Genomic DNA, 26,986 nt, shown 5'->3' on the forward strand with positions numbered 1-26,986 from the left:
TATGAGGGAAAAGCATGCCACACTGGGAAAGAATAGTGGACAGGTCTCATCTTATAGTTCTTTACAGCTGAAAGTTTGTAATACATCTTCAAATATGATGTAACTTGTGAGTGTTTTGTCCTCTATTTTTCAGATCTTTCCCCAACAACTACTGGGATAAGTTTGTGAAAAGGAAGGTACGTGTCACTGTTTGTGTAGACTTGATAACAGCCATTAGAAAGAGTCTTAACAGACGGAGCTGTGCACACACACACAGTTTGATCTTGATCAGTTGATACTATATGTAGTGAACAGAGCCACATTTCTTCTCCAGTATTGTGAGGGTTTGTCTGAGGCTGACCTCAGTGAGAAACTGACACAAAGTGAAAGTACTGCAGACAGACTTTGAGGACAGTGCTACTCTAATTTATCAAAGTCACATTTTAGTTTGGCTGAAGTTTAACTTAACTTAAACACTATAGAGTTTTAGAGAGAAGACAATGAAATTCTAGTGAAAGTGTTTCCTGAAGACATTCTGCTCTTCCTCAGGTGATGGATAAATATGGAGAGTTTTATGGTCATGACCGCATCAGTGAACTGCTGGGAATGGACAAAGCTGCACTGGACTTCAGTGATGCTCACAAAAAGAGGAAGCCCAGGAGAGACGGCTCACTGGCTGCTGTGTGAGTACTGTGTACATGTTTGTATATCATGTGTACTTATTTCCACAGAGGAAACACAAAGTCTGTATTTCCTGTAATTTCTTTTATCAGTAAATCAGTTCCCTTTAAGTACGGCTCCTTTACAACTCTGTCTGATGAACAAAGCAAGTAGCACCTGTCATTTTACACCAAATACAGTAGTTGCAGAAACATGAACTACTGACTGCAGTGTCCTGGGGTGGGCAGAGTGTATTTATTTATTGCACTGTACAAGTCAAAAGGAATTCTCATCAGAATGGAAGTTGTTGGATTCTCATCCACCCTGAGAGTAAGCTCTACCTTGGAGACTGAACTCGGGGCAAAAATGTCCTTTGAGAACAGGGAGAACACAGACGTTTTTGTCTTTTGTCAACAGGTTGAACTCCATAGATGTCAAGTACCAGATCTGGAAGCTGGGGGTGGTGTTCACAGATAATGTAAGTATTCAGATACAGAAAGATAGTTTTTTTTGGTTTTTTGTACAAAAAATCCTGTAACTTCGCAGGGTTTACATGACTGGAGCTTCAAATGAACTTTAATGAACAAAGGAAACACATAATTGGAATGTATTTTTTCACTGAACAACCTCAATTAATATGCAGTCTGAACAAGACAAATGATTACAACAGCCTGTTGGAGTGTTGATGAATGTACATCTCTCTGTGCTCACACACCCACTGCAGTAGACACTACAGTACCATTTCTCATCTGTCGCCCTCCCTCTGTGCAGTCCTTCCTGTATCTGGCCTGGTATATGACCATGTCCATCCTGGGTCACTATAACAACTTCTTCTTTGCTGCACATCTGCTCGACATCGCCATGGGGTTTAAGACACTGCGCACCATCCTGTCCTCAGTCACACACAATGGCAAACAGGTAAAGAATTACAATGACTTCAGAAAGTATGTACTCCCCTTCACTTCATTGTTTGTAGAGTTTATTGCGATTGCATTGACTGGGATGCTTCACAAAGGGAATTTGGATTTTAAATGTCAGAATCATTGTCTAACTGTCCTGGCTACAAGGTTATCATGGCATTTTGGGTCCTCCTGTTTGTTTGTTTTTGTATGTAACTATCTGACATCAAGAACCTGTTGATTGGACAGAAAGAGCTGGTTGTCATTTTTCCTACTGGACAGGTTCATTCGGTGTCTACTGCTGATCACAATAGCCTTGTCTGTTCTCTTGTCTTCCAGTTGGTGTTAACAGTTGGGCTCTTAGCAGTGGTGGTCTACCTTTACACAGTAGTGGCCTTCAATTTCTTCAGGAAGTTCTACAACAAGGGTGAAGATGGAGAACTGCCGGACATGAAGTGTGACGACATGCTGACAGTGAGTATGAGGAGCATCTCGGTCAACATTCACCAGCCTGGATAGTGTTACATACACGCAGCAAAGGGCCTTCCAATGCTGGATTCAAACCAGGGCCGGCTGCAAAGAGGACTGTAGCCTCTGCACATGGGGTGCCTGTTCTACCCACTGAGCTAAAGAGCGCCCCAATGAAGTTAATTTTAAGATGAAATGTATAGTATATTTTAGTGAAGACATGCACATCTGTTGTCATCTGCATGGGTGAATGTTGGTGGACAAGAAGACCAGGGTCGATTCCAGTACCGTGGCCAGTGGCTCACCGCTGCCCTGCCTGATCATGTCAGTAAACCCCGTCTCATTGAAAGTAGTATCCTGCGCAGCCTGTCAGTAAAGAGGGTCCAGCTCCATTTATGGAGACAAAGTCATGGGTCAGAGCTTCAGTCTGCTGGTGTTCACCCTCAGGCTTTGTCTACGCTCCAGCTGAGCTGCTGTAGGATTATATGGTCATTTTTTTGTCAGTTTCTTTTCCAGGCATCTATTAGTTTTACAGGAATAGCAACAGTCTGCATGACAACAAAAATGAGTTTCATGCTGCCAACATGAGGCTTTTATCATGATAAGGTTCAGGACTCATTCCTTAGTGTGAGGATTCATGATATACAGTACTAGTGTTAGACAACGGGATCTAGATTGGAAAATGCAAACTGGAACCTGGGTTCATGCTAGTGGAGCTGGTCAACTAGAGGACTAGCGCTACTCCTTAGCCACTCCTATGACTTCAAAGTGAACCAGCTTTGCGATACTGGAGTTTCACCTAAAGATGGCTGCTAATGTCATCACGACATTAGGCGGAGATTCAGGGATCACAGGTTGTGGGGGACCATATAGGTGACCATGCATTATATAAGTCAGGTATGAAGGAACGTCTTGTCAGAGACACAGGTGAAGACGGATGAATTACAGCTGTGATGCTGATGTTCCTGCTGCTAAGCCATCTGAAAGAAATACTATATAAGGGCTCTGTGGTGTGTGTTTCTTGGGGGCGGGGGGGCTTCTGTCACCCGGAAATTTCAGGACACACACACTCTAATCCCCTGTAGTCAGCCACCCATAGCATTCCATAGAGTTCTTCTGTTTCCTATTAAGGGCCAGAGGTGGCAGCTCTTCCTGGTCTACACGGAGGTGACACGGGCTTAGTGAGATGGAGGGATAGACTGATGAAAGGCCACTGCCCAAGGGAGGGTTTTCTTTTTCCTCTCCTCCCTTACAATAACACTCACAGCAGGATGGGAGAATTTGAGCTGATCTCTCCTTTTCTGTCCACTTGTACCTCTCTGAGCCGTCTCCTCTCCCAGTACTGGACTGACTGGACTGTCCCTGTCTTCACCCCTTTGCCTTCTCTAGTTCGGTTCCTCTCTGAATTGTCCTCCCTCTATGTGCAGTGTGAAGGATGCTGAAAGTCTTGTCTCTCTCTGTTTTTATTTTCCCGCTCACACTGACTCTTCTCTGTCTTTTTTTCTCTACATTGTTTCTGTTTGGTTATAATAAACATTTCCTTTGTGGAACCACACACAGAAGTAGATGTTACACATGCTGTTGTGACTGACAACTCAATAAAAATGTTTTGTATTGCCTGTGTGTGATTTTCGGCCTTTAATGTTCTGCACTTTTGTTGTCCGACTGTACTAATTATTGTTGTTCCACATTTCAGGCTTTATAGCTTACCGCCCTCACCTCCTTTCCTTTTGTGTGTCTCCTGCCCTCCCTCTCCTTCCAGTGCTACATGTTTCACATGTATGTAGGTGTGAGAGCAGGCGGGGGGATCGGTGACCAGATTGAAGACCCAGCGGGTGACGAGTACGAGATCTATCGCATCATCTTCGACATCACCTTCTTCTTCTTTGTCATTGTTATCCTCCTGGCTATCATCCAGGGTGAGATCACACACTCACACACACACACTGTAGTGTACGGGGGGTAAAGAGGCAGCTTTTTTATACTCATGTCAGGAAGGTCAGACATCTGAGACTTCCTTGTGATCACAAGTTTGGATGTGAGAAGACAGAGCGACGAAGAGAATACGACTGTATCCAGGGAGACTTTTTTCAGCAAAACTTTGTATCCCAAAAACAACACAATGAAAGAGTTTGTCTCTGTGGACTGACCTGTTTTTGACAAATACCTGAGTAAAAACAGAATTTACAGCCTTGAACAATCATCATGGAAGTATTGTTCATGTTGTTGTGTTCACTCATGTATCGCACTAAATCACTACTAGCTCCTACCATATTACCATATTACTGAAATTATGGAAAATATAATTTTAGTCTCAAAGGCAATCCACATACAGGTAGATCAGACATCTGTGGACCAGGCTTACCGCTGTGTAAAAGAAAAACATCTCTTTATTATACCTCCAGGTGACAGAGGCATTACTGTATGTTTTCAGGTTGTCGGTCCATCCATCCCATTTCCATGAACGTTATAACTTAGTAAAGCCTTTAGGGATATACATCAAGTGCAATGTATGATGTTAATACACCTATCAACCGTCATTAAAACAGGAACTTGTTTTTATCATTGAGGCTGGTTGGTGTATATCCATAACATGTATTAACCTGAATCATTAGTAATATAATTTGTAGGAGGAGTAACAACATTAAAACTAGTCACTTATCAGTGTATGTCACTGATCAGTGTATGTCATCTGGTTAGTGACCATTAGTGCTGCATTGTGGGATACTATGAGTCCACTATATAGGGTGAATTCTTATTTAGACATTTAGACATTCAGACAACATAGCAAACACCCTATATATTGGATTTATACAGGGAGCAGTGACTGGTTTTTGACCCAATATTTTAGGGGACCCCTCAGGGGAATCCATTCATCCATCCATAAGAAAGGGCATGAGCCAGTCCTCTGGGGAATCCTTCACTTTGATTCGTTGGTTTGTGTTTTCTGAAAGAAATCAGAAAATGAATGGTTTCCAGGTGGTGAGGATCGAGGAAGTGAGTTCAGTAAAACCAGACTGGCCAGGTGGTTTCACCTGTTCACCATCGGTGCTCTGTGAATTTTTAGGTTTGATCATCGATGCGTTTGGAGAGCTGAGGGATCAACAGGAACAAGTGAAAGAAGACATGGAGGTGAAAACATACACACACGCACACTGTAGTATTATACAGCACATGCAGCACATATAAAATACCAATATATGGCAATACACTCCTGATATTGTTACAACACTCCAGCACCACACATACCCAAATCCCCACATTACCAATCAGATCTGCATGTTTACCAGATGTAAGCAGATATTTTCTGCCCAGTAGGGCAGCATGGTCACAGACAAACAGATAGAAACTGACAGGTAAATGTTTTATATAATCAACATTTCCACGTTTCTCTTCCAGACCAAATGTTTTATCTGTGGAATTGGCAACGACTACTTTGACACAGTGCCACATGGCTTTGAAACGCACACGCTACAGGAGCACAACTTAGCCAACTACCTGTGAGTACATCTTCAGTTTCTGTGGACAGCACACCTGCTTATTTTTATTACTAATATTACATGGGGCAGAATCTCCGAAGAACTCTTCCAGCAGCAGTGCACATGAAGAATTTGGGCTGTTTTAAGAGCAAAAAGAATGTTGGTTTAGTAACTTAACCAATGTGACAATATTAAAAACCTAAGTCTAAGTTTATTTTTCTCCTTCATTCACTGAATTCTGTTCTGCAATCCCATCTCCATCTCTTTTATCATTGTTATATCCTCTTAACAGCTGTTTTAGATGCTACTTCCTCATGTCAACAACCTGAGTTCTTCATAAGACTCCTTCTCCCCTGGGGAAGGACCTGTGGTAATGATGACTGTATATGGCCACACTCTCTCCTGCTAACATTTGTTTTGCAGTTACTGTCAGATTACTTCAGGAGAAGTTGGCATCTGAGCTTTACATTTCAGAATTAAGATCAGGGTTGATGTGATAACATTTTCAATGTCTTATATTTTGTTAAATTCTTGCTTTTCCCATGGAGATGATGAACTCATTCCTCATTCCAATTGCTCCAAGCTTCAGTGTTTAAACTGCAGTCACGGTGTTTACCATCAGGCGCCATTGGCGTGTGTTGTTATGTGTGATAATGTTGATGGATGTTTCTCTGATGTTTGTGTTTCAGATTTTTTGTGATGTATCTCATTAACAAAGATGAAACAGAGCACACAGGCCAGGTAAACCAGCTCTTTTCTTTTGGTCTCAGTAAGTAAACAGTGTAATGAGGTTAGTAGATGGAAGCCTCAAAGTCCTCATCAGATCCTTCAGCTGCACAGTTAAAATTACAATTTATGTTCCTTTGTACTGACTGCAATTACAGTATAAGTCATTTTACCTTAGAGACATAACTTGCATTTAAAATAAAAATGAATCAGAAAAATCACCATGATCAGTTTAACTGCTGGATGATCTTGTGGGTGTGAGATTGGAGAGCCCTGAACATGATAAAGTCACTTTCTGTTCATGAGTTTCATCTCTTGTATTTGTGTCAGCTATTGAATTGCTAATGTTAGCTGAACTGCTAAAGTGCAGAAGTAGTTTTCCTTGGAGTGACAAACGCTATAGACTGGAGCGGGATTGACTCTGATTTACACAGAGAACAAAAAGCGATCGGATCAGATCTGTGATGTGACCAACACAGATGCAGATGCTGTATGTACCTTTAAATGAAAGGGTCTCAAATCTCACCAATATTTATTTTAATCTTTGAGGAGAGGCTAGAGAGGAAGCTGTCATTTGATTCCGCACTCTCTTATCAATGACATGTTTGGCTGTTCAGAGCCAAAAACTGTGGTCACATGGCCTCATCTGAAGCATACTGAGGCTGTTTTTGGTTCAGGACTTGAAGCTTATACTGCTGTTACTAAACTCAAAAGTGGATGATGTTGATGCCTCAACACAAATGCAGAGAAACGTCATATCATGTAAACCTGTTCTCCCTCCTCTCATCTGTCTGTCTTTCAGGAGTCTTACGTATGGAAGATGTACCAGGAGCGTTGCTGGGAGTTCTTCCCTGCTGGTGACTGTTTCCGGAAACAGTATGAAGATCAGCTCAACTGATCCATTGTCGGAGCAACAGACTCTTCCCTTACACACTATCACCTGTCCAAGGCAATCTACCTTCCCTCTGCTCTCCTTCAGACCTTTCACTCTGCTCTCTGAGGAGTCGACAGGGTCTTCACTCTGCTCCACTTCACAGTGCAGGAGGAACTACATCTCCAGCCCTAAGCCTTCCTCCCAGCTCTTCTTCATCCAGACAGTCAACTCTGCCAGCTCTGCCCCCACTTCCAGCACACTATGTTTGGAATGCTTCTAAGACTTTGTACAAAGAAAATATCAGATTATATGCTGTATAATAGGTTTTTGGTTTTTGGCTCAGACAATGACTTCTTTGCTTTAACTTATTCTACATTCACAGTAACAAGCAAAAAATACTAAGGAATAATGGAAACAAAAGGGAAAAGGGAAGGACCCAAAGATGGACAGAGGAGGAGATAAAGAGAGAATAGTTCCTGAAAGACTTTCAAGACAGAAATGGACACAGAGAAAACATTACGGTGATGTTTACGACTTTTCATGTGTACAGTGCACGTTGTCTGTAGCTACAGGGGGTGGACGCTGTAATCCAACACAAGAGCTCTGCAATAAATCTGACCATAGAAGCTTCCATGGTCAGCGACCAAGAAAAACTCTCATCTACAAAGAGGCAATGATTTGATTCAACTCTGTGGTACTGTTTCTCTTTAGTTTGTGGCAGAGTGGGGAGATATAAGGTTCCTCTACATAATAATCTAATCCAGCTCACCGCTAAACTGTAGTCTCCTGAACTCCCACAGAGTTGAATTAACGCCTGTGACACAGTGTCGAAAAATTCTGAACAATCTGATCTTCATAAATTGGCCTGTTTCACTGGACTGCATTCAAGTAAAGATTACAGATGTTAATACCAAGTCCACACCTGTACATGCCAACACTGTGTGTGAAGGGCTCTTCAAGTAAGTGTTCATTTTTGTTATGATCAGCAAGTCCATTTTGTTCCAGAGTATCTGAGTGACCTGCCAACTCAGCCGTGATACGGACATCTACAAGTCACAGTCCTCCATCACCTCGCCAGGTATCCACATCTTTTATTTCAAAAAGTAAGTGAATAAATGTCCCCCAAACGTTCAAAATGGTTTAATCCATTATCAGTGTCTTTGGGAACTAGAATCCAACGCTCTTGTCTAGACGGATCTCTGAGGGCAGGTACCGGTCACACCATCTAATGCCTCCATCCTGACAAGAACAGCTAAGCGGTCAGCAGATTTGTTCTGTCCAGCTCCTCAGCATGGTGTCAGAGACATCACAGTCTCTGGGTGCCACTGCTGGGACTGCAGACTTTCCTTCTTTATTTTATTGAATGCTACTCCACCAGGGCTTGCTCAGTACATTTGTAAATCAAATGACGTAGTTTTCCGAAAAGCAATACCAAAGCAGCAAAAAGGGAATAATCAGTTTGAAGCTACATACAAAGTTTGTGCACGCCTGTTAGCTAAAATCAAGAATCAGTGGAGAAACTCTCAGTTCAGACTCTGCAGTGGGAACACACAGCAAGGGCAGGCGGAAGACAGGCGACAGATGAGTGGATGAGAGAAGGGAGGGGGAAGGGGAGACAGGAGGATACAGTGCCTTACTAAGCTAGGAATGAGCTATGCACACTGGAGGAGGAGAGAGGAAGGTTGGAGAGCTTCACATAAATGTTAAGACATGAGATTAACGTGTGGAGCTCGGTGATGGATTGTTTATGGAAGAGAGAAATGTGCCATGTGGGAGCGCTAGAAAAAAAGAAACAGAGTGAAAAAGGATGGAGAGAGACTTTGTCGCTGGAGACATAAAACAACTGACTCGACCTGAGTAGAAATATCCACATATGAAACGACAAAAGATTTCAGTTGTGCTTGCTTTATAGCTTTATAAACGTCAGATTTATGAATTACAATTTTAGAAATGCACAACTCAGTATGATTCTGTTTTTTTAATGCAGTACTGTCTTTGAATGATCTTTAAGTTGCCTTGTAGAGTTCAGTTTGAAATGACAGCAGCAGGTGGGGACAACACGTCCAGTTCTGTGCCACTCAGCAAATGCAGATGGCTTCTTCTTTCAACAAAAACATCCTGAATCATTTGGGGTCTCTATATAAAATCAATTGCCAATCGATTAGGTCCACACAGCTAATCTAAGTGTCTGATCCAGCAGCTCTGTGACAAATCCTGCTTCATCAAGGCTCCAATGTCCAGTTTGTGTTGAAACTGTTTCAGTTGATGTGTTAAGTCATCCGTGTGATCACAGTGGAGGCTGCAGCTCATGCTGCTGTTGGACTGTTCTCAACGACCTGAATGGATGGTTCAATAGTGTAGACAGACCAACAGCAGCCTGAGCTATGATTTTCTGCTGAGCTGCTGGATCAGGTAGGTTGCGTTAGCTTTAGCCATAGCTTTGTGTGTATGTTGCACATAATTGTTCAGTCAACTGTAGAGCAGCTACTCTATGTATGTAAAGCTGTTCCAACAGCATCAATAGTTTTCATGACACTTGCCAGATTTCATCACTCCTGATGCTGCCATGCCAACAATGCTGAAGGTGAATTCATCTCGTTAGCTTAGCTGTGTTTAATTACACACTGCTGCAGACACACACTGTATACTCTGTCTTCATTGAATATAGATGAGTCACCATCAAGAACAGAAATCGTCCATTTAAATACTTTGACCTTTGCTCTCCTATTTCTGTTTGGTACTGTAATAATCCCTCAGTGTAAAAGCAGGAAATGAACTGACAGAGTTTAAAGTGGAGGAGAAATCTTCCACAGACCTACTAAGTCTGGACCTTGTGGGATTTGGGTCAGAATGCACAAATAAAGGACAAAATGAATGATAACATCAGAAACTAAATCATTTATTTCAAACAGAAATATTATCAAGACTATAGTTTTATTTCTGTCTTATTTATTTATTTTTCTACTAATTCATTTCCTCAGTAACAGGAGGTGTGTGTTGAATGAATGAATGCACAGAGGTGGCAAATGATGTTCAACAAACATGTCCAGGAAACCTAAGGACTGTATCCACGTCTTTTTTTTTTCTTTTCTTGTGATGATCTTATGCAATACAGCAAACAGACTTAATCTTTTTGTATGGACATTCTCCCAAAAAAAAAAAAACTCTGAAAAAATGCCATTGCATGTTTATTATGCGGGTTTAATGAACAAGTATAACTCTGACACTAAATCTGTGTCGCCCATAATTGTTTAATAGGATTATTTAAGATGAATTAAGATTTCTGTGATATTGTATTTAAGTGTTGTGGGCTTCATTGTAACTCTTCAACTCATTTGCCACAACTGCATCCCTTTGAAAAAAAAATGTGGCTCCTGCTTTTCTTCATCTTAACCATCTCTGCTTTAATATACTCTGAGTAACAGGTTTGTTTAGGTATCATTTGGTTTTAGGATCAAGCAATAGCCCTTCAGGAAAAGTGTGGGACATGACCGACCATTGCAAAAAGCGCAAACTAAAGCAAAACAATGAGCTCGCTTAACTCTGTTTCAGATTTAAATAACAATGATATTATTTATTTTATTTACTTAAATAATGGTAGGGAACTAAAACAAAGGTTGTTCTGTTAAGTTAGTTCACCGCTTAATCTTAAAGGTGCAGTACATAAGTAATATTTTATTGCCTCTTTGCACAAAACCACCTTCACACACATACATGCAGGTTTGGCTGATCTTTGCCCGTCACTCTTCAGCTTTCGCTTTCCAACAGGCAGAGCTGGTCCTGAATGTTCCACTTCCCCTGACTCAGCACACACTCCACACTTGGTCCGGTCGCTCCAGAACCCAAGTGATCATTAGTGAAGCATATAAAATGCCTCAGTGACCATGAGATGATCCAGTACATCTCGGAAACTCAGCTCATTGTTATATGATAGAATAACTTAATAGATATTGATAATGATGAGCTGAGCTGAGCTGTTTTGGATTATTTACTATTTCATTTTTATATATTTTATCCGTTTATATTTATAACATTTATTTCATAAAGTTTTCTTTATTAAATATTCAACATGTGGGTCTCTGTAATAAGAAACAACCTACAACATGATGCAGTTAGCCACATGTCGGCTCTCTAATGGCTAATAACACCTTTGCTAATGAGAGTGCTCAAACTCCCACTGTGAAAAAACATGAATGATTTGATTGCATGGTAAATGAATCTGTCAGTTTTCTCACCTCAGTCAGTTTGTAATGTCTGAAGCGCTGTCAGTCAAAATCCATGCAGAGTTTAGTCGGACACAGGTGGTCGAGCAGAGGCCATCTTTACGGATTGCACCTTTAATGTTAGGTGAGGAAGTGGGAGTGTTTGACCTTTTGACCTGAAGAATATGAAAACACAGTGGACGCAGTTCCAGTTGCAACCAGCCAGTATGGGTGTTATGTATATAGCATTGCCCTCATTATACAATGCTGATGTCATGTTTTTCTTTATCATATCAATACACAGCAGACTGAACAATGTCATCACTCAGTGGTATGTTTCTCATGTAAAATAAATCAATATTTTCCATATTTACCACCGAGGGGGCATGTTTAGTTTGCCACACAGTAGGCTAATGCTACGTCTGAGACATACATGTGTAAAGAGGGACTGAGACTATGAGCAATGAATGGATTTGCATGATTTTGAAAATAAAACTTTATTAACTTGTGAAGAGGAGAATATTCTTAATTCAACATTTTTGAAGTTCATTTCTGTTTGGTGGTGATTTTTCATACAGAACATCAACGTGCACATAACACAACAGGTTCCGGTGGGAATGCTATTTAACCAACTCGCCTCTGACAGTCTCGACAAACAATAAAAGCTTTATAAAGCAAGGATTTCTTGCATTATGTTTTAGGTCTCGTTATTTTCAGCTTTTATTTTGAAAATGTTGGAAATTATCTGTTTATTTTGAATAATAAAGATGTTTTAAAGTTTATCATTATTTATCATTTGATGGAGAAAAAAAAAATCACTGTAGTTGTAGCCATTTATTATTTTCCATTTTTTGTGCTACTCAAGTGCATAATTAAAAAAAATAATAATCAAACAAATTCTCTCTTCACTTTTTATCAGAGGAAGCATCACTTCAACAAGCTGCTTCTTTGCTGGTCTAACTGGGTACTGCTAGTACTGGGTACTACTGGGTACTGCTACTGTAAAGCTACTGTTTGTAAGTATTTGTAAATGCAGTTCAGCTGATCACAGAACACTCTATATTTGAACCATGTAGTACATACAGAAAAACAGTAAGTCTTGACTATAATAAGGGGGGGTTAACATAAAGGAAGTACATGTCTGAGCTTATTGCTCCATAGCACAATTCATCTTCTTTAGAAGCTCGAGGCTGTTTACATACAGTAGTAAAGGCAGATGACACACAGTACATTATTATGATTGATTAAATATGAACATTGTTTTCAGGATGGGTGGGAGCAGTTTAACGTCTGACAACTGTTAAGATGCATCACTGAAGAGCCAACAAATTCAACAGCCGTCACTAGGAATGGGTATGACTTTATATCAATAACCGAGTGCACATTGGGTTACAAAGTAAAACACAGAGGGAGCAAAAATGACCAATTTGCAACAACTCAAGAATCAGTAAAGTTGTAAAGCCACCATAGCAAGACTTATGTATTAGTCCATCTAATTATTAAAACCAGAGCTATATGATAATACAGTAACTCCACATGCAAAATATGAACATTACCAGCAATCAATATTAAATCACTGAGGTATGACTTATGAATCACGAGTAGCTTAACATGTAAAAGTATCAACTGTAAACATTAAAGATAACACTCGAGATTAAAAGATGTATTTGGAAAAAATATTATGATAGTTAATTCAGAGGTTTATATGAAACTGTGATGTAACGTCCATCCACTGATCATCCACTGAAGGCTCCACTATGATTTAAAATCCCAGTATGTAACCACAAAGGGCACAATTTGTTTGGCAGCACCGGCAATTATATAATTATTTGCCATGTGCACTGGAGTGACATTCCTATAAACAGTTGAGAGACTGATTAATGGAAAATGCATTGGGGCATTAGTGCAACCGGACAATGAGCCAAAATACACAGAGGGGCCATCGTGGGCCTGCTACTGTGAGACAGCCCACCACCAAGCATGGACATCAGTGGAAGCACTGGTTTTCTGTGGAGGTTCAATGACAGCGGTGCAGACAAGAGGTGAAAGAGGGGACAGGAGTCAACAGGCAGCGGTGAAGCTGCCGCTCAATGAGGACAGAGAATAATTCTATTTATACAATACTTTCCAAAAGCAAAGTCAGAGAGTGAAGATAAATGAAATCTAAAATATGTTGTCTCCAATCTGTCCCAGGGCTGCATATGGAGACAAACAACACACACCACGGGCAGTTTAGAGTCATCAGTCAAACTAATGAGCATGGACTGTGGGAGGAAGCCGGAAAAACTCAGAGAGAACACACACCCAGGAACTCCACCATCACCGTACATAAAGAACTATGATAAATAAAAACAGATAAGTGCTGGTCAAGCCTGTCCTGTGTATCCTGTAGAACACCTGGGGAGGTTGTCTGCATGGAAGGTCCAGACACCTAACGTTCACTGAATTCAAGACAGAAATCTGATCACAAACCTCCCACCTCCACAAGAAGAGGAATTCATCTGTGGGGTTGAGTTTAAAAAAAAAAAATAGTTGTAGTTTTCCTTTAGAAACAAAGGAGAATTTTCCTTTCGCTACATTTTACCAAAGTAAGCATGCACATGAGGAAAAACATCCTTAGGCAAATGCTACAGGTCTCTCAGTGGTTTCTAGTTAAAGAATGCAGGTTGACTTCACTGACTCTTTGGACTGAACATGACCTTTTAAGCTTCAGTCTAATGCTGCTGAGGTATTTCAGAGAAAGTGCTGCTTTTATAGGCCACTGCATTTTAGACATGGGTGTGATTGTGCAATGCAGCAGCTTCCAATTGAAGTTTATATTGCATCAGGTTTTCTCAAGTAGCTTTATCAGAATGTATCAACTCTCAGGGTTTTACCGGAGCAGTTCCTACATGAGCTGCTCTGTTAAATGAAGAAATGGCACCAAAAGCAAAGCAAAGACGTTTATTAACAGCTGATCCAGGACTATAAAGTAGGAACCTGACAAAATCCAACAAGAGTGGAAATGGAAACAGTGGTTCAGCTGTAGTGTTGAGTTTAAGGCCAGGTTTATCAGCAAAAGCCAGTGATGTGAGGGACTCCTGCATGGACCCTGATATAGTGTGTTTAAATTCCTTCATGGGGCCTATGAACAATTTTCCCTCCAACTAGATGAAGCGTTTTCATTTCTGTCTTATAATGTATAATAGGGTGAATATAGATTTTTTTAATATATAGTTTTTCAAATAGATTTGCTTTATCAAGCTCAAAAACTATATTATATCACTTCTATTCAAATACGTTTTTCCATCTAATCAAAAAAGACAAGTATATAACAATTAATGTATATCAAAGTTTTAAGCACTTAAGATTTTCTCCATCATCAGTCCCATTAAATGTCCCATTGACTCAAATTCATTCTTCATGATGACAAAACTTAGAAAGATCCAGAGTCAGACAGGACTGTCCTCAGGGACAGGACCTGCAGTCGACGGTGTGTCCTCCACACAGCTCTGGTCTCCTCAGGTGTGTCACCTTGGGCTGGTTATCTGCATTGCTACAGGTCTGTCTGTTACCAACACGTGGTCTGCCATGAACTCCCCTCATAATAAATCTTGTAATTACCTCTGTCACAGAACTCACCGCAAACAGTAGCAAAGAAGCGTTGGAGGGCGGAGCTGGAGGTCCCAGTCCCCCCGCAGCTCAACAGACTGAGCCACAGCAGAGAGCAGCATGCTGCAGGAGCACAGCTGAGCCTCCAGCAGGATATCACACTCCACTCCACTAACCTGAGAAGACCTGTAAGTACATCTTATTTTCATTTTTCTGGGGCTCACATGGTCACACATACAGCCAGGGTCTTCAACTAAATAGAACCCAGTTTTTTAACATCCATTCCCAATTAAGATATATGAAAATACACAAAATTCATATCTTCTTCATCTCAACAGCCTTTAGATTTCTCTAAATTTCTTGTTTCTTGGTGAAAAGTCAAGTGTAGGTTCTTCCTGTGGTGTTCCCTGCACTGTGACAATTCATAAATGATAAATGATGAAACATCACAAAGGGCTTATTATGATAAAAACCAGTGAACTGCTCCTTCATAATTATTCTTTCTTTCTCTGGTGATGATGTTTCCTCACACGTCTCCTGCAGCTCTCTGATGGCGCAGCAAAGAAAAGGCAACTCATTTCAGTTAGGGCCTCATTCTCATGTTGCCAGACGTTGTTAACAGGAACATCTTAAGGGAAATACTTTATATTCTCTTTTACAGCACAGGGTTCATACTTGTTTGTGCATGTGCATGTTAATTTACAAAAGGTGACCATTATAGAGCATTTATATAACAATAATATTTTAACATCTATAAACAAGTCAGAACTCAGTTTTCTTAAATTGATGATAATGATCCCGCTAAAGCTAATACTGTTTAGACAGTAACTGGTCAAAGAAATTAAGTAATTGAGAGTATGAATCTGATAATTTGATTTACCATAATTTTAACTGTCAAATGAAACAGACAGATACAAAAGATGGATGATGGGGGGAAAAACAATCTAAGAAAGCTCAGTAACTAATGAGACATGAGGCTTAACCAACAAACCATTTAAAAGCCTTTTATAAAGTTGGTCCTTCCATAGAGTGGTACCCTCATGTAACCTACTAGTTGCTGTGTCCCTTCCTAAAACCATCTGGATGTCAGAGATGGAAGAGTTCGGAATCTTCAGCCTTTTTAGTACAAATTTATCCCAACGCTGTGAAGCGACATATTGGCTTTGGCTGAACTTACTGTGCATGTGTGGATTTTTGTGGCTGACAATGAAGCCTGGTTTGTTTTCTTTCTTTCTTTCTTTCTTTCTTTCTTTCTTTCTTTCTTTCTTTCTTTCTTTCTTTCTTTCTTTCTGAATTATCTCACCTCACTACAGTTTCCACAAATGAGATTCATCCATTGTTTTGGCTTCTGATTTTGAAACTTTCTCAGTTTTTACTTTTACTTTTCATACAGTGCAAGTACATAGTAAACATGGTTGAGGTCAGATAATACACTTTAAATGTTGATGGGCTTGACTAAATTTGCTAAATAAGTATTTTATTGTTTTGTTGTTGTTAATATTTTTAGTTTATTGTGTTGAAATCTAACCTTTCTGTCCTCCAACATCACACGTCAGAGAGAAGACATGTGGGAGAGGAGATATGATGGTTCTGGCTTTAATTAGTACAGCCTGTATTAGTAATGTCATCTATTCTTTACAGGCTATGCTAATCTATGCCAGAATCAGCAATGCAGTGGGATCTGAGGATTGAACTGTGCTCTCTGAATACTTTTCCACTCCGTCTAGCACCATTAATGTGAATCCTATGTCATCTTGAGGGAGCTGTGTTTAAAACCATGCACATACTTGGTAGTTTCAAGTCAGCTGTGAGCTTTGGGACAAAATGTTTTGGACAGAGGTTGCACTACGGGGAATATCAATTATCAAAGTCCTCCTGCTTGGGAGTTCAAGAAAAATAAGGAAATACTAATATTTCACATCAGAATGTTTTATTAGGAGTTACTTGTATTGTTTGTAAGTGATAGCGCTGTAGAAAGACTGGAAGTTAAATACCATACCTTTTACAGTAAATCCATCTAATCTCTGTGAACTGTTAAGAAAGTGATATCCTGATTTCTATAATTGTAGATCATTAAAAAAAAATCATTATATAACCAGGCTACCATATAAGTGAGGGGATTCTCCTTGATCAGAGACAAAAACTGTTTAAACAGTCCAACCTTATGTCCAATACTCTTAGTTCTTTCCACTTCACCACTTATATCTTCATCAGTGAGACATGTTTCTTTAGACATGTAATAGGGTCCCTGGGTGGAAGCTGTTGACATTGCCGTATATGGTCTGTATGTACTGGATATTACTGTACATATATAGAAGTACCACATCCAGCTGTTGAAGTTCTAGCACTAGAGTAATTGGAGAACATGATGAAGCCTGAGGTGCTGTTGCGCTGAGCTCCTGGTTTTCTGATATTTTCTGTCTGTCTGCGTCATAGTTTAAATCCTGCAGCTCCACTCTCACTTCTCCTGTTATGATAACGCTGCATTTGGTGAAGACACAAAGTGTTAGGCATTTATCATCTATCTGCAGCCTGCTGTGTGCAGGGCAGTGCTGCTGCTGTGTAGGGTGTATGCCGTTGTTTCATACCACTAGATTGCTATATTGCACATAAAACAGCTTGTGTGGGGAGTATTTTATCTCCAAAAGAATGTGAAAAGATGTGAAAGTTTTTATTTGAAACCCAAGCTATGATTTGTGTGTGTGTGTGTGTGTATGTCATTCTCTGTTTATAGACACAACATACAAATACATGGCATTAGTTTGTAATTTAAGAAAAACACAGTCATCAGCTGGAAGAAACACCAGCGTGTGCATGAAAAATGACATTATTATGAACCCAACAATCTAACAGATGAACATTATGCTCATATGCATAAGTGTGACACTGGTTTAAACAGGTTTTTTGGCCAGTGGGAAAGGGGTATTTGTCTTCTTTTGTAGGTTTTTGTATAATCCATTTCACAAGCACACAGCTGAAGTAACTGATATGAAGTAAACAGTCCGTCATCTTCTCAACTGACTGTCGTCCAGCTCATGTGTTGCAAACATTGGGGTGTTAAGTTTTCTGTGTTGGCAGGTGATAATGGCACCTTGTTGGCCAAAAATAAAAACTTGGACTGAAATAGAGCCCTTTTTATCTGGTGACAGTAAAGATTCTTTGAGATAGCTCAGGTTTAGATCTGCAGAGTACCGCATCTTTCTGCATCAGTTTTCTGCAGGCTTTCCTTTGGTTCGACTGTCCCGATCAGCACCGATCAGTAATTTCTAAGATAGGTTCATGTTGATACCAGCTTTAGTAACGGCTGATTTTTAAACTATTGCAATGACCAGATTGAAGATCTGTCCAGGACTTCAGTCAGGATTCATACAACCTATGTAATCCAATCCTTACTAACCCTCTGTCCCAGAATTCTTTGTGTATGTGTGTTTTGTGTGTAGCCTCCTCCCTGGCCTATATTTGCTCCATCTCATTAGCTTCTGCTGGTACCAACAGTAATGTGAGATTTGAGAGGATGGAGGAATCTGTTATCTGGCGTTTCTGTGGCAGAGGGTTGTTTGATTGTACTTTGCTTTAAGTAGAAATTTTTTTAGGGTGAGTTTTTACGTGTTAAAAACCTGTGTTTCTTCGTTCAAATATATCTGAAGAGAATGTTAACAAATATTAATTTTGTCATATTTTGTAAAGAAACTCCTCAGCAGCAGGACATGTGGGTGGTTTCGGTGCCTTTTGTTGAATTAACAATTGTTAATGCCGGTGAAACATGCTATTTTCAAAGCTGCTTTTTTAACTCATACAAACTCCTTTTCCTCCAGGTGCCCATTGGTCGTCATGGACTTGAGCTCTGGCTCCGCCCCCATCCACCTCCTGACCAACAGTTCTCTTGGTATGAGAGAGCACTCTGATGCCTCCATATTGCAGTCGGCCAACTTAGTTACTGTACTCAGGTGTAGTCTTTGCACATTATCCCTATAACTACTTCATAATGCAAGTTTTGCAGATGTTACAATATAAATTCTTACAAGGGATTTATGAGGGGGGGCAGATGAAATATATTGAATGCTGTCTTTCCAAGTATTAGATGTATTGTAGATACTCAAAAGCAAGAGATAGGAGCAATCATTCAACTAATACTGTTATTTATGATTTTTCATTCATTCAAACTTTTATTTATTTTCAAAATGGACATTGAGGATTTGCCGCAATCCTTGGTGCCTTAAAATTTCTAATATTTCTGTGATCTACAATGTTTCTTTGTCTTTTTTGTTGTTTTTTTTACTCTTCAGGTGGCTCGTACCAAGAGTTGGCCATATTATCTAACAGTGTTGGGGGGTGGCAGCACAATGGCAGTCATATCTCAAGACAAGAGGGAAACTTCAGTGATTCTCCAGTGAACAGGACATTGATACTGCCAGCAGAGGCCTTTGACCCACCGGGAAGACACACGGTCTGGCAGGTAACAATCACTGTGATTTTCCCAAACAGTTCCTTTTCTCATCAAGCTTGAGTTGGTGCTTAGCAAACACAGAAATACTTTTATTAGCCCATTTACAATCCATTAACACACATATACACACAAGTTTTTACACTTCTAATTAATCCTGTTCATTAATCCGAGCTCTATAAAAACAAGTTAGCCCTAACGATGAAGATGATATAGCCATAGACTTGTTTTTTCTCTGTCTTTGGAGGATGGGTGTTCTCTCAGCTGCTCCTCTAGCATCTCAGTACAGAATAAGCCTCTGTGTGTAAATATTAGTTCCTTTGCACTCCTAGATGAAGTGAAGTTTAGACATGAAGTGGTTGAGTGGAGTAGACGTTAAGCACCTCAGAACATTGAGTAAGATAGTTTGATGGCCTAAATCCTATGGCCGTGGTGACCATCACACAAACATTCAGCTGTGCTTTTCAATTGGCTGCTCCACAGCTCCAGGGAATTCATGACTCATTTGTAACGGTTATACTCCACTCCAACATAAACTCTGAATCTATGAGACTTGTCTGATTGACCCAGTTCTTTGTGTGTTTTATAAGTCAAGACGTCTGATTAAATTCCAGCCAAACATCCAGCCAATCAGCCAGCTGAAATCCAGGTAGTATCAATATACAACTACATTTCCAATAGCCCAATTGTAGTAGTGGGGACATCCAAAGTACCTTTCCCAGCATTAGATTTTAATTCTTTTTGACAGGTAATCCCAAGACCACTTAATGTACCAGGTATGGCTTTAAAAAGAATACAGCAGTAGACTTAGTTACTTATTGCACTGGGCAGTGACAATATCATTTTTTCAAAGCAAAGCTGTAGTTGTTCTGCCATGGTCTAGACTCTAAATCATGATTGGTGAAGTTTCAGTTCTTATCTTAGAAAGGCATAGAAATGCCTGCTGGTCAAATTTCACTATATGATCTTTTTGACATGTATATCAGCCCTTGAATTTTGAATATTAAATACTCCAAATGCCAGCATCCAGAGTTAAGGATTTAGAGGCTCATCCTGGTGGTACGTCCATAATAGGATCTGAGATTGTGGATCCAGAACAACTGAATTCAAGACAGACATCAAAATTCCACATTTTTGTTCATGTCAGTTTTGTAAAAGTTAACATTTTTGTCATTGTGAACAGACCATAAACATTAAGAGTATCTTATACGGTACATTGCATTGTACCTAACTACCTAACTAACCTACTGTCTTTGGTCTTCTCTCCTCTCACCTTTTGTCTTCAGATCATCATAATTGTCTTCCTCACTGGATCACTTTCCCTTGTAACTGTCGTTGGCAACATCCTCGTGTTGGTGTCATTCAAGATCAATAAGGCACTGAAGACGGTGAACAACTACTACCTCCTTAGCTTGGCCTGCGCCGACCTAACCATTGGGACGTTGTCTATGAACCTGTATACAACCTACATCGTCATGGACCAGTGGGCTCTGGGTCCAGTGGTCTGTGACTTGTGGCTCGCAATTGACTATGTGGCCAGCAACGCTTCAGTCATGAACCTGCTTGTTATCAGCTTCGACAGGTAAGTAGGTTTATTGATAAATGCACCTGCTGGTCACCTTGTACTGTTGGTGCTACCTATATAAAACTTGTATGATGATATATTTTTTGAATAATTTAGGTAAGAGATTTGTTTTTGTGATAATGGATTCATCTGATTGCTTGGTATAGAAGTCCAATCTCTGATGAATGTAAAGAGTTTGATTCCTGAAAACACATACTTCCACATTGTATCATGATGGTATTGTGTCCATTCTTAGTCCTTTCTTAGTCGTAATGGTACAACAAATAGTACCCCTCCATCTAAGCTTGTAGTGTACGGCACTATACAGTTTCACTTTCTCTATGTGTATTCTTAGGTATTTCTCTGTGACCAGACCTTTGACGTACCGAGCCAAGCGTACAACCAAGCGAGCCATGACCATGATTGGACTAGCCTGGTCCATTTCTTTCATTCTGTGGGCCCCAGCCATCCTGTTCTGGCAGTACATCGTGGGTGAGAGGACAGTCCAGCCTAACGAGTGCTACATCCAGTTCTTGTCTGAGCCCATCATTACATTCTGTACTGCAATTGCTGCGTTCTACTTGCCGGTGACTATTATGGCGTTCCTGTTTTGGAAGATCTATCAGGAGACAGAGAAGCGTCATAAAGATATACAAGGTCTGAAGGGATCTGGGGCGGGCAACAGCCCGAGCCAGGCTCAGACTCAAGGGAGTGGCAGTGGAAAGGCTGGCGGTGGAGAAGGTTCAACCAACAGCAAGAGGGCTTCGGGAGCCATGCTGCGACAGATGAGCTCCCAGAGCTGCAGCAGCTATGAACTAAATCAGCTGCCTTCAGAGAAGAACGGCAAGGACAACGCCAGCAAACCAGGAGGAACGGACTGCAGGGGGAGGTGTGGCAGGTTCTGCTTTCACTTTTCGTCTGTGCTGCCGGGCCGCCACTCATCCAAGAGGTCTGTCAACACCTTGAACACGACGGTGGGTGAGGCCGAGCAGAGCAGCTGTGACAGTCTCAACAACAATGAAGTTGGTGCCTCAGGAGACCAGTCAGGCTCAGAGGAGGAAGCTGATGGTGACACATCAAGGTCTCCAACAGGTGGGATGTAACACTGTTAAGGCCTTTGTAAGAGCCATAATTTATGGATGAAAGTTAAAGAGGAACTATGCAGGATTTTTAGCTTAACTATGCTACATGCTAATTGTGAAATAAGTTGTTACAGGGAGAATGGAGGCTCTCTGCCTTCCACCTAGCATCTCTAGGCCAAAAACCAACCATGTAAGATCAGTGCCTCCGCTCTCGCTAACTCTTGTTTAGGACAAATAAGACTCCACAAATATACACATTGTAACGCATATATGATAAATAACCATAGACTGTAAAAAGAATGGACGTAGCGTCCGTGACGTCACCCATTGGTTTGGGGGAGTCTGTTTTGTGCCGCTACTACGGGGGTTTGAGCCGCGCCATGTTGGATTCTACTTGCCATATTTGGAGCGGTGCGGCCGTTGGCCGGCCGAGGACCCGCCCACTGGCCTCGTAGCAGCGGTCGCCGGACCTGTCACTCAACGGTTCTGCGCCCTAATTGGTCAGAACTTTAAACCTAATAACAGTAAAACGGTAGAGTTTAAAAAAAATTCACCCCCCTCAGAGTGTGTGCGGGGGTAGAAACTATCGGTTGAGACCAAAAAAATGAAATGTACCAGGCTGTAAATATGTTTTTTTAAGCTGTAAAATCGGCTATTTTAACATGGGGCTCAATTGGAGTTGCTCCCTTCTGGAGCCAGCCCCCAGCGACAGCCGAGGGGATTGCAGCTTTTTGAACACGGAAGTGAGCTTCACTTCTCAGACCGACAACTGCCCCCTTGTAAATAACATTATCCACTGCTCCATGGATTGATTTCTTGGCAGTAAAGGCAAATGGCTGGGGTGGAGGGAGGAGGGTTCGCAAAACAGCAGAAAAGCAACCAGACTTGTATAGTTCCCCCTTAAGTTAAATAGTTTCAAAAGTTTTTGAAATTCATCGTTTGTACAGGTAAAGTTTTTCAGATGAGAGCTGCCTGCAACGAGAAAAGGAGCACATCATTTTTCTACAGGATGAATGTGATGGATGTAATTCAATTTTCTTTTAGAAAAGTTTTTTTTTATGGATTTCTTCTCTTTTTTGTTCATTCTTGTAGAAACACTTATCTCTGTTGCATCTCATGTGGCTTTGACACCCTGAAGGAAAGCCACAACAGCCTTGTATGCATGATATGTACATTTCACAAGTATGCAAGTATGATAATTGTTCTATCTATCTATCTATCTATCTATCTATCTATCTATCTATCTATCTATCTATCTATCTATCTAGATGGAAAGAAATCAGGGAAGGGGAAGACAAACAAGGATAAACAGTCATCTAACAAAAGTCGAAAAGAGTCACAGTCAAGCCCTGTCAGCTCATCGCCTGGCGACCAGTCATCTGGAGCCGTCACGATAAAAGATGCAGCTATGGCCAAACGCTTCGCCTCCAAGGCCAAGACGGAGATCAGTAAACGTAAGAACGAAAAAAAGGCGAATGAGAAGAAAGCAGCGCGGACGCTCAGCGCCATCCTGTTTGCCTTCATCACCACGTGGTTGCCTTATAACATCATGGTGCTGGTGAACACTTTCTGTCAGGACTGTATCCCTGAAACTCTCTGGGCTCTGGGCTACTGGCTGTGTTATGTAAACAGCACAATTAACCCCATGTGCTACGCCCTGTGTAACATGACCTTCCGCAATACGTTCAGGGACATCTTGATGTGCCAGTGGAATCAGAAGAAGAAGCCTCAGTTTCATCAGAGGAAGGCCGTAGCTTTCCAGAAGAAAGACCCAATGTAGAGCACGGGTGGGAGTTATTACATGGATGTGTATCTAACGAGGTGTTTCTTGGTCCATTTTCAGATTTAGAATTCGGCGTATGTGCCTCGTCTTTAAGGGAAAAGATGCTGAGTTGGATTTTGTCACCCAAACTTGTTCTGGTCTTACGGGAGGTGAGTGGTTGGTTGGTCGGTCTGTCAGAGATACAGATACTGTACCTCGACAGCAGCTGGCCACATTGGAAAAAGATATTTGTGGTGCTCAGAGGATTGTTCCCAATAATTTTGGTGACTTCTTGATTATTTAGCACAGCATGAGTTCAAATATATTAAACTGAGTTTGGTTTGGTATGTTTTAGGAAAGGAACTTCTTTAAGGAAGCAACTAAGAGCATTGTGGGATTATTTTTCAGAATAAAAGTAACCCAGATTTTATTATTTATTTTAATACCTTTGTTATCAGAACAATTCAGAGCTCAGCTAACATGTTCCAGTTTTGGTTTTCATCGTGCCTTCTAAGGAATTTTAATCCAGGTATTTAAATTTCTGCACTTAGTCAAAGTAGATAATTGAATAAGTAGAATAACCTCACTAGACAGACTAGATTTTGTTCAAAGTGGTTTAAGTGGTTTAAAGATGTGAGTGTCTATAACATAAAGATTTCAATATACTTAGGCTATTTGGAAACCTCCAGTGTTGTGCAATTTTAATAAAACTTTACTCCAATCTGTGAACACTCACTGCAATAGAATAAATCCAAATAGTAACAGAATAGTATGAACGATTCACATATAGAAATGGTCAGACACAGACTCCTATTGATACCTTGCTTCAGTCAAGCGATCAATATTTATTACTCCTCACTATTGTGTTTGTATGAAGCTACACACAGAAATGTATTGTCTACTAAATCATATAACACTGTGTGACACAGACTATCCCTTTCAATGGTCAATTTCTCTGTGGGAATATAATGTAAAAATGTGAACACAAATGTTTAGTTAAATTTACGTCAGCCTGCTGTACTGTAGATCAGATGATAGTAAAAAGTAGCCACATGAGTGAATCCCCTCAGTCTGTCACTGTAACACTGACAGAGCCGTTTGTCACGGAGCATGTGAAGCTGCATGTCACTCACAGTGTCAGTCTGTCAATTTCAAAAATGTGAAGAGTTTAAGTAAAATAAAACAAAAGGGAAACAACAAAATAATCTTGTTTTCTGGTATTACTGCTGGAACTGACTCCAACTAGAGAAACATTCTTCATTTTTATTAGACACTGTGGGAAAAGCATCCATAGACAGCACACTCAGAAATGTATATAAACACCATTTGTTCTGGGTGAGTGACTGGCTAAATAAGTACAAACTGTGAGCTCCTGGTCTGTTTCCACAGGTCCGTGAACAAACAGTGTGTGTGTGTTCAGCAGTGACCTAAATGTCTGATATGGCTCCGTCCAGCCTGAATGTTTTGGAGAAGTTTTACATAATCGCAGTTTTAATTCAGAAATTCTCTGGATTTTTCTTGCTTTAATGATTAAAGAAAAGTTGAAAGTCAAACTCCAGCATCAAACACCACACAATGACCCACTAGTTCTTCTCCACCACTGCTGTCTTACACAAATAACAACGATCTGTGGTTATTTCAAAGTGTTGCATCGTTAATACTTTGCACTCGAGTGTTTATTGATGTGTGCAGCTCAACTTTGTCCGATATTTTCAGTTTTGCCTTGATGTTCACACGTTTATATAAGCTGAGGAGCAGTAAAATGAGATCATCACCCTCCAACATATTTACCCATGATTGCTGAAAATAAATAAATAAACATGTTAAAGATTTTGACACGTTGTCTTTCACTACTAATGCGCCTCTAGAACTCGGTCGGCTGTAGCCTAATATTTGTGCAACAGCATCATCAAGTGGCTTCAAGATAAACTGCTGTTGTACACATGGCACAGTATAGACATACAAACACTAAATCATTGATCCTCACTGATTCAAATGTATTGTTGCGACCACACCCGGCCCTGTCTGCCCGCCATAATGCAGCTGATCACTTCCTGCAGGCCGGGCCGTTAGGGACTCATGGACCTGCCCGGACTGATTGTCTCTCTCTCTCTCTCTCTCTCTCTCTCTCTCTCTCTCTCTCTCTCTCTCTCTCTCTCTCTTCTCTCTCTCTCCTATAGGCTCTAAAGGGTTCTGGGTTTGGTTTGGTGTTTCCTTTCACACGCACAGATGCACTCACGCTTCATATATCAACACACTACATTCACTATTAATGCCACTGCTATCCACACCATGTTACTTTACAATAAAAAAAATCATCAGCACTGTCATATATACTGAGCCAGTTTGTGACACTCTTGATCTAGTTAGTATCTCTCTATGTCAGTTTTTTTTTTTTTTTTTTTTTTGCAGCTGTGAGCAACTTGGTGAGTATTTAAAGTCAGTAATAGCCTAACTTGTTGTGGTGTCAACTTGAAAATGAGATGCCCTCAACTTTCATATTCAATATCAGGTTTAGTGATAAATCAGTTTCAGTAAAATGTGTTCACATGTACTGCAGTGACCTGTTTGATGTAAAACTTTACATGAAACAAAATGTTACAGTAAAAAATAAAAGTGAAAATTTTAATTTGTGTGGCCATTTTGTTTGGCTTTAATTAAGGCACAGGCAATTTTCTGTCACACTCTAGGAAGTATTTGGTCTTTATGGACCAAACGTGTTTTGCATGTCTAGTAAAGACTGTGGAATGCAGTTAGCAATATTTTTGTTTTACATTGTCAAATCATGAATAACACCTGTTTTTCATTTATAACATTAAGTCATACAGGAGAGAGCAGAAGGTGAGGAGATGGCAGTGCCAAGTCTCATTTTCCCCTTATCCCCCTTTCTTTCCCTCCCACCAACATTGAGAGGTAAATGTCGTCAAAAACTCTGAGCACATCTATTCGTTAGCAGGTTTTTTCTTGGTGAATCGTGATTGTTGCAGATCCTTATTTTTCCACGTCTCTATAGGAGCCAACTGGCAGGTTCCCCATGATGTGATGTCCCCTTTAAATATTATACATTTTTAATACATGGGAAAATGGAATTGTGAAATGGAAGATGATAATCAGTGTTATCTCCATAAGGTCTAAAATTATCGGTAAGTCTTTAATTTACAGGCTGTAAACTACGTGATAATCAGCCAAGAAATCACAATTGATTGCATAGTAATGTCAAGAAATAGCTTAGAAATAATAGTCAATTTCATAGTAA

The 26,986-nt window shown here is 40.4% G+C and overlaps 2 protein-coding genes across 2 annotated transcripts in view; both read left to right on the plus strand.

The window, feature by feature from the left end:
• Positions 1–7,109, plus strand: part of ryr2a (ryanodine receptor 2a (cardiac)) — a gene marked incomplete at both ends in the record, with an annotated part of 139,699 nt that extends 132,590 nt beyond the window's left edge. The window contains 10 exons of the mRNA XM_083994884.1: positions 134–176; positions 529–662; positions 1,057–1,117; positions 1,411–1,557; positions 1,878–2,012; positions 3,769–3,925; positions 5,074–5,138; positions 5,406–5,506; positions 6,175–6,226; positions 7,014–7,109. Coding sequence (XP_083851010.1) covers positions 134–176; positions 529–662; positions 1,057–1,117; positions 1,411–1,557; positions 1,878–2,012; positions 3,769–3,925; positions 5,074–5,138; positions 5,406–5,506; positions 6,175–6,226; positions 7,014–7,109 — 991 coding nt within the window. The remainder of the gene's footprint in view (positions 1–133; positions 177–528; positions 663–1,056; positions 1,118–1,410; positions 1,558–1,877; positions 2,013–3,768; positions 3,926–5,073; positions 5,139–5,405; positions 5,507–6,174; positions 6,227–7,013) is intronic.
• A 7,583-nt stretch (positions 7,110–14,692) lies between these two features.
• Positions 14,693–23,748, plus strand: LOC311003200 (muscarinic acetylcholine receptor M1-like; the record flags this gene model as incomplete). The annotated part of the gene is made up of 8 exons (XM_083994885.1): positions 14,693–14,791; positions 14,902–15,066; positions 15,422–15,447; positions 18,694–18,764; positions 19,165–19,334; positions 20,609–20,904; positions 21,242–21,978; positions 23,237–23,748. 8 exons carry the CDS (start codon positions 14,693–14,695, stop codon positions 23,746–23,748), a joined length of 2,076 nt encoding a protein of 691 aa, XP_083851011.1.
• Between the last annotated feature and the right edge of the window lie 3,238 nt (positions 23,749–26,986).

This window comes from Trachurus trachurus, assembly GCF_905171665.1.
Source record: "Trachurus trachurus genome assembly, chromosome: 19".
NCBI classification, from domain to species: Eukaryota; Metazoa; Chordata; class Actinopteri; order Carangiformes; family Carangidae; genus Trachurus; species Trachurus trachurus.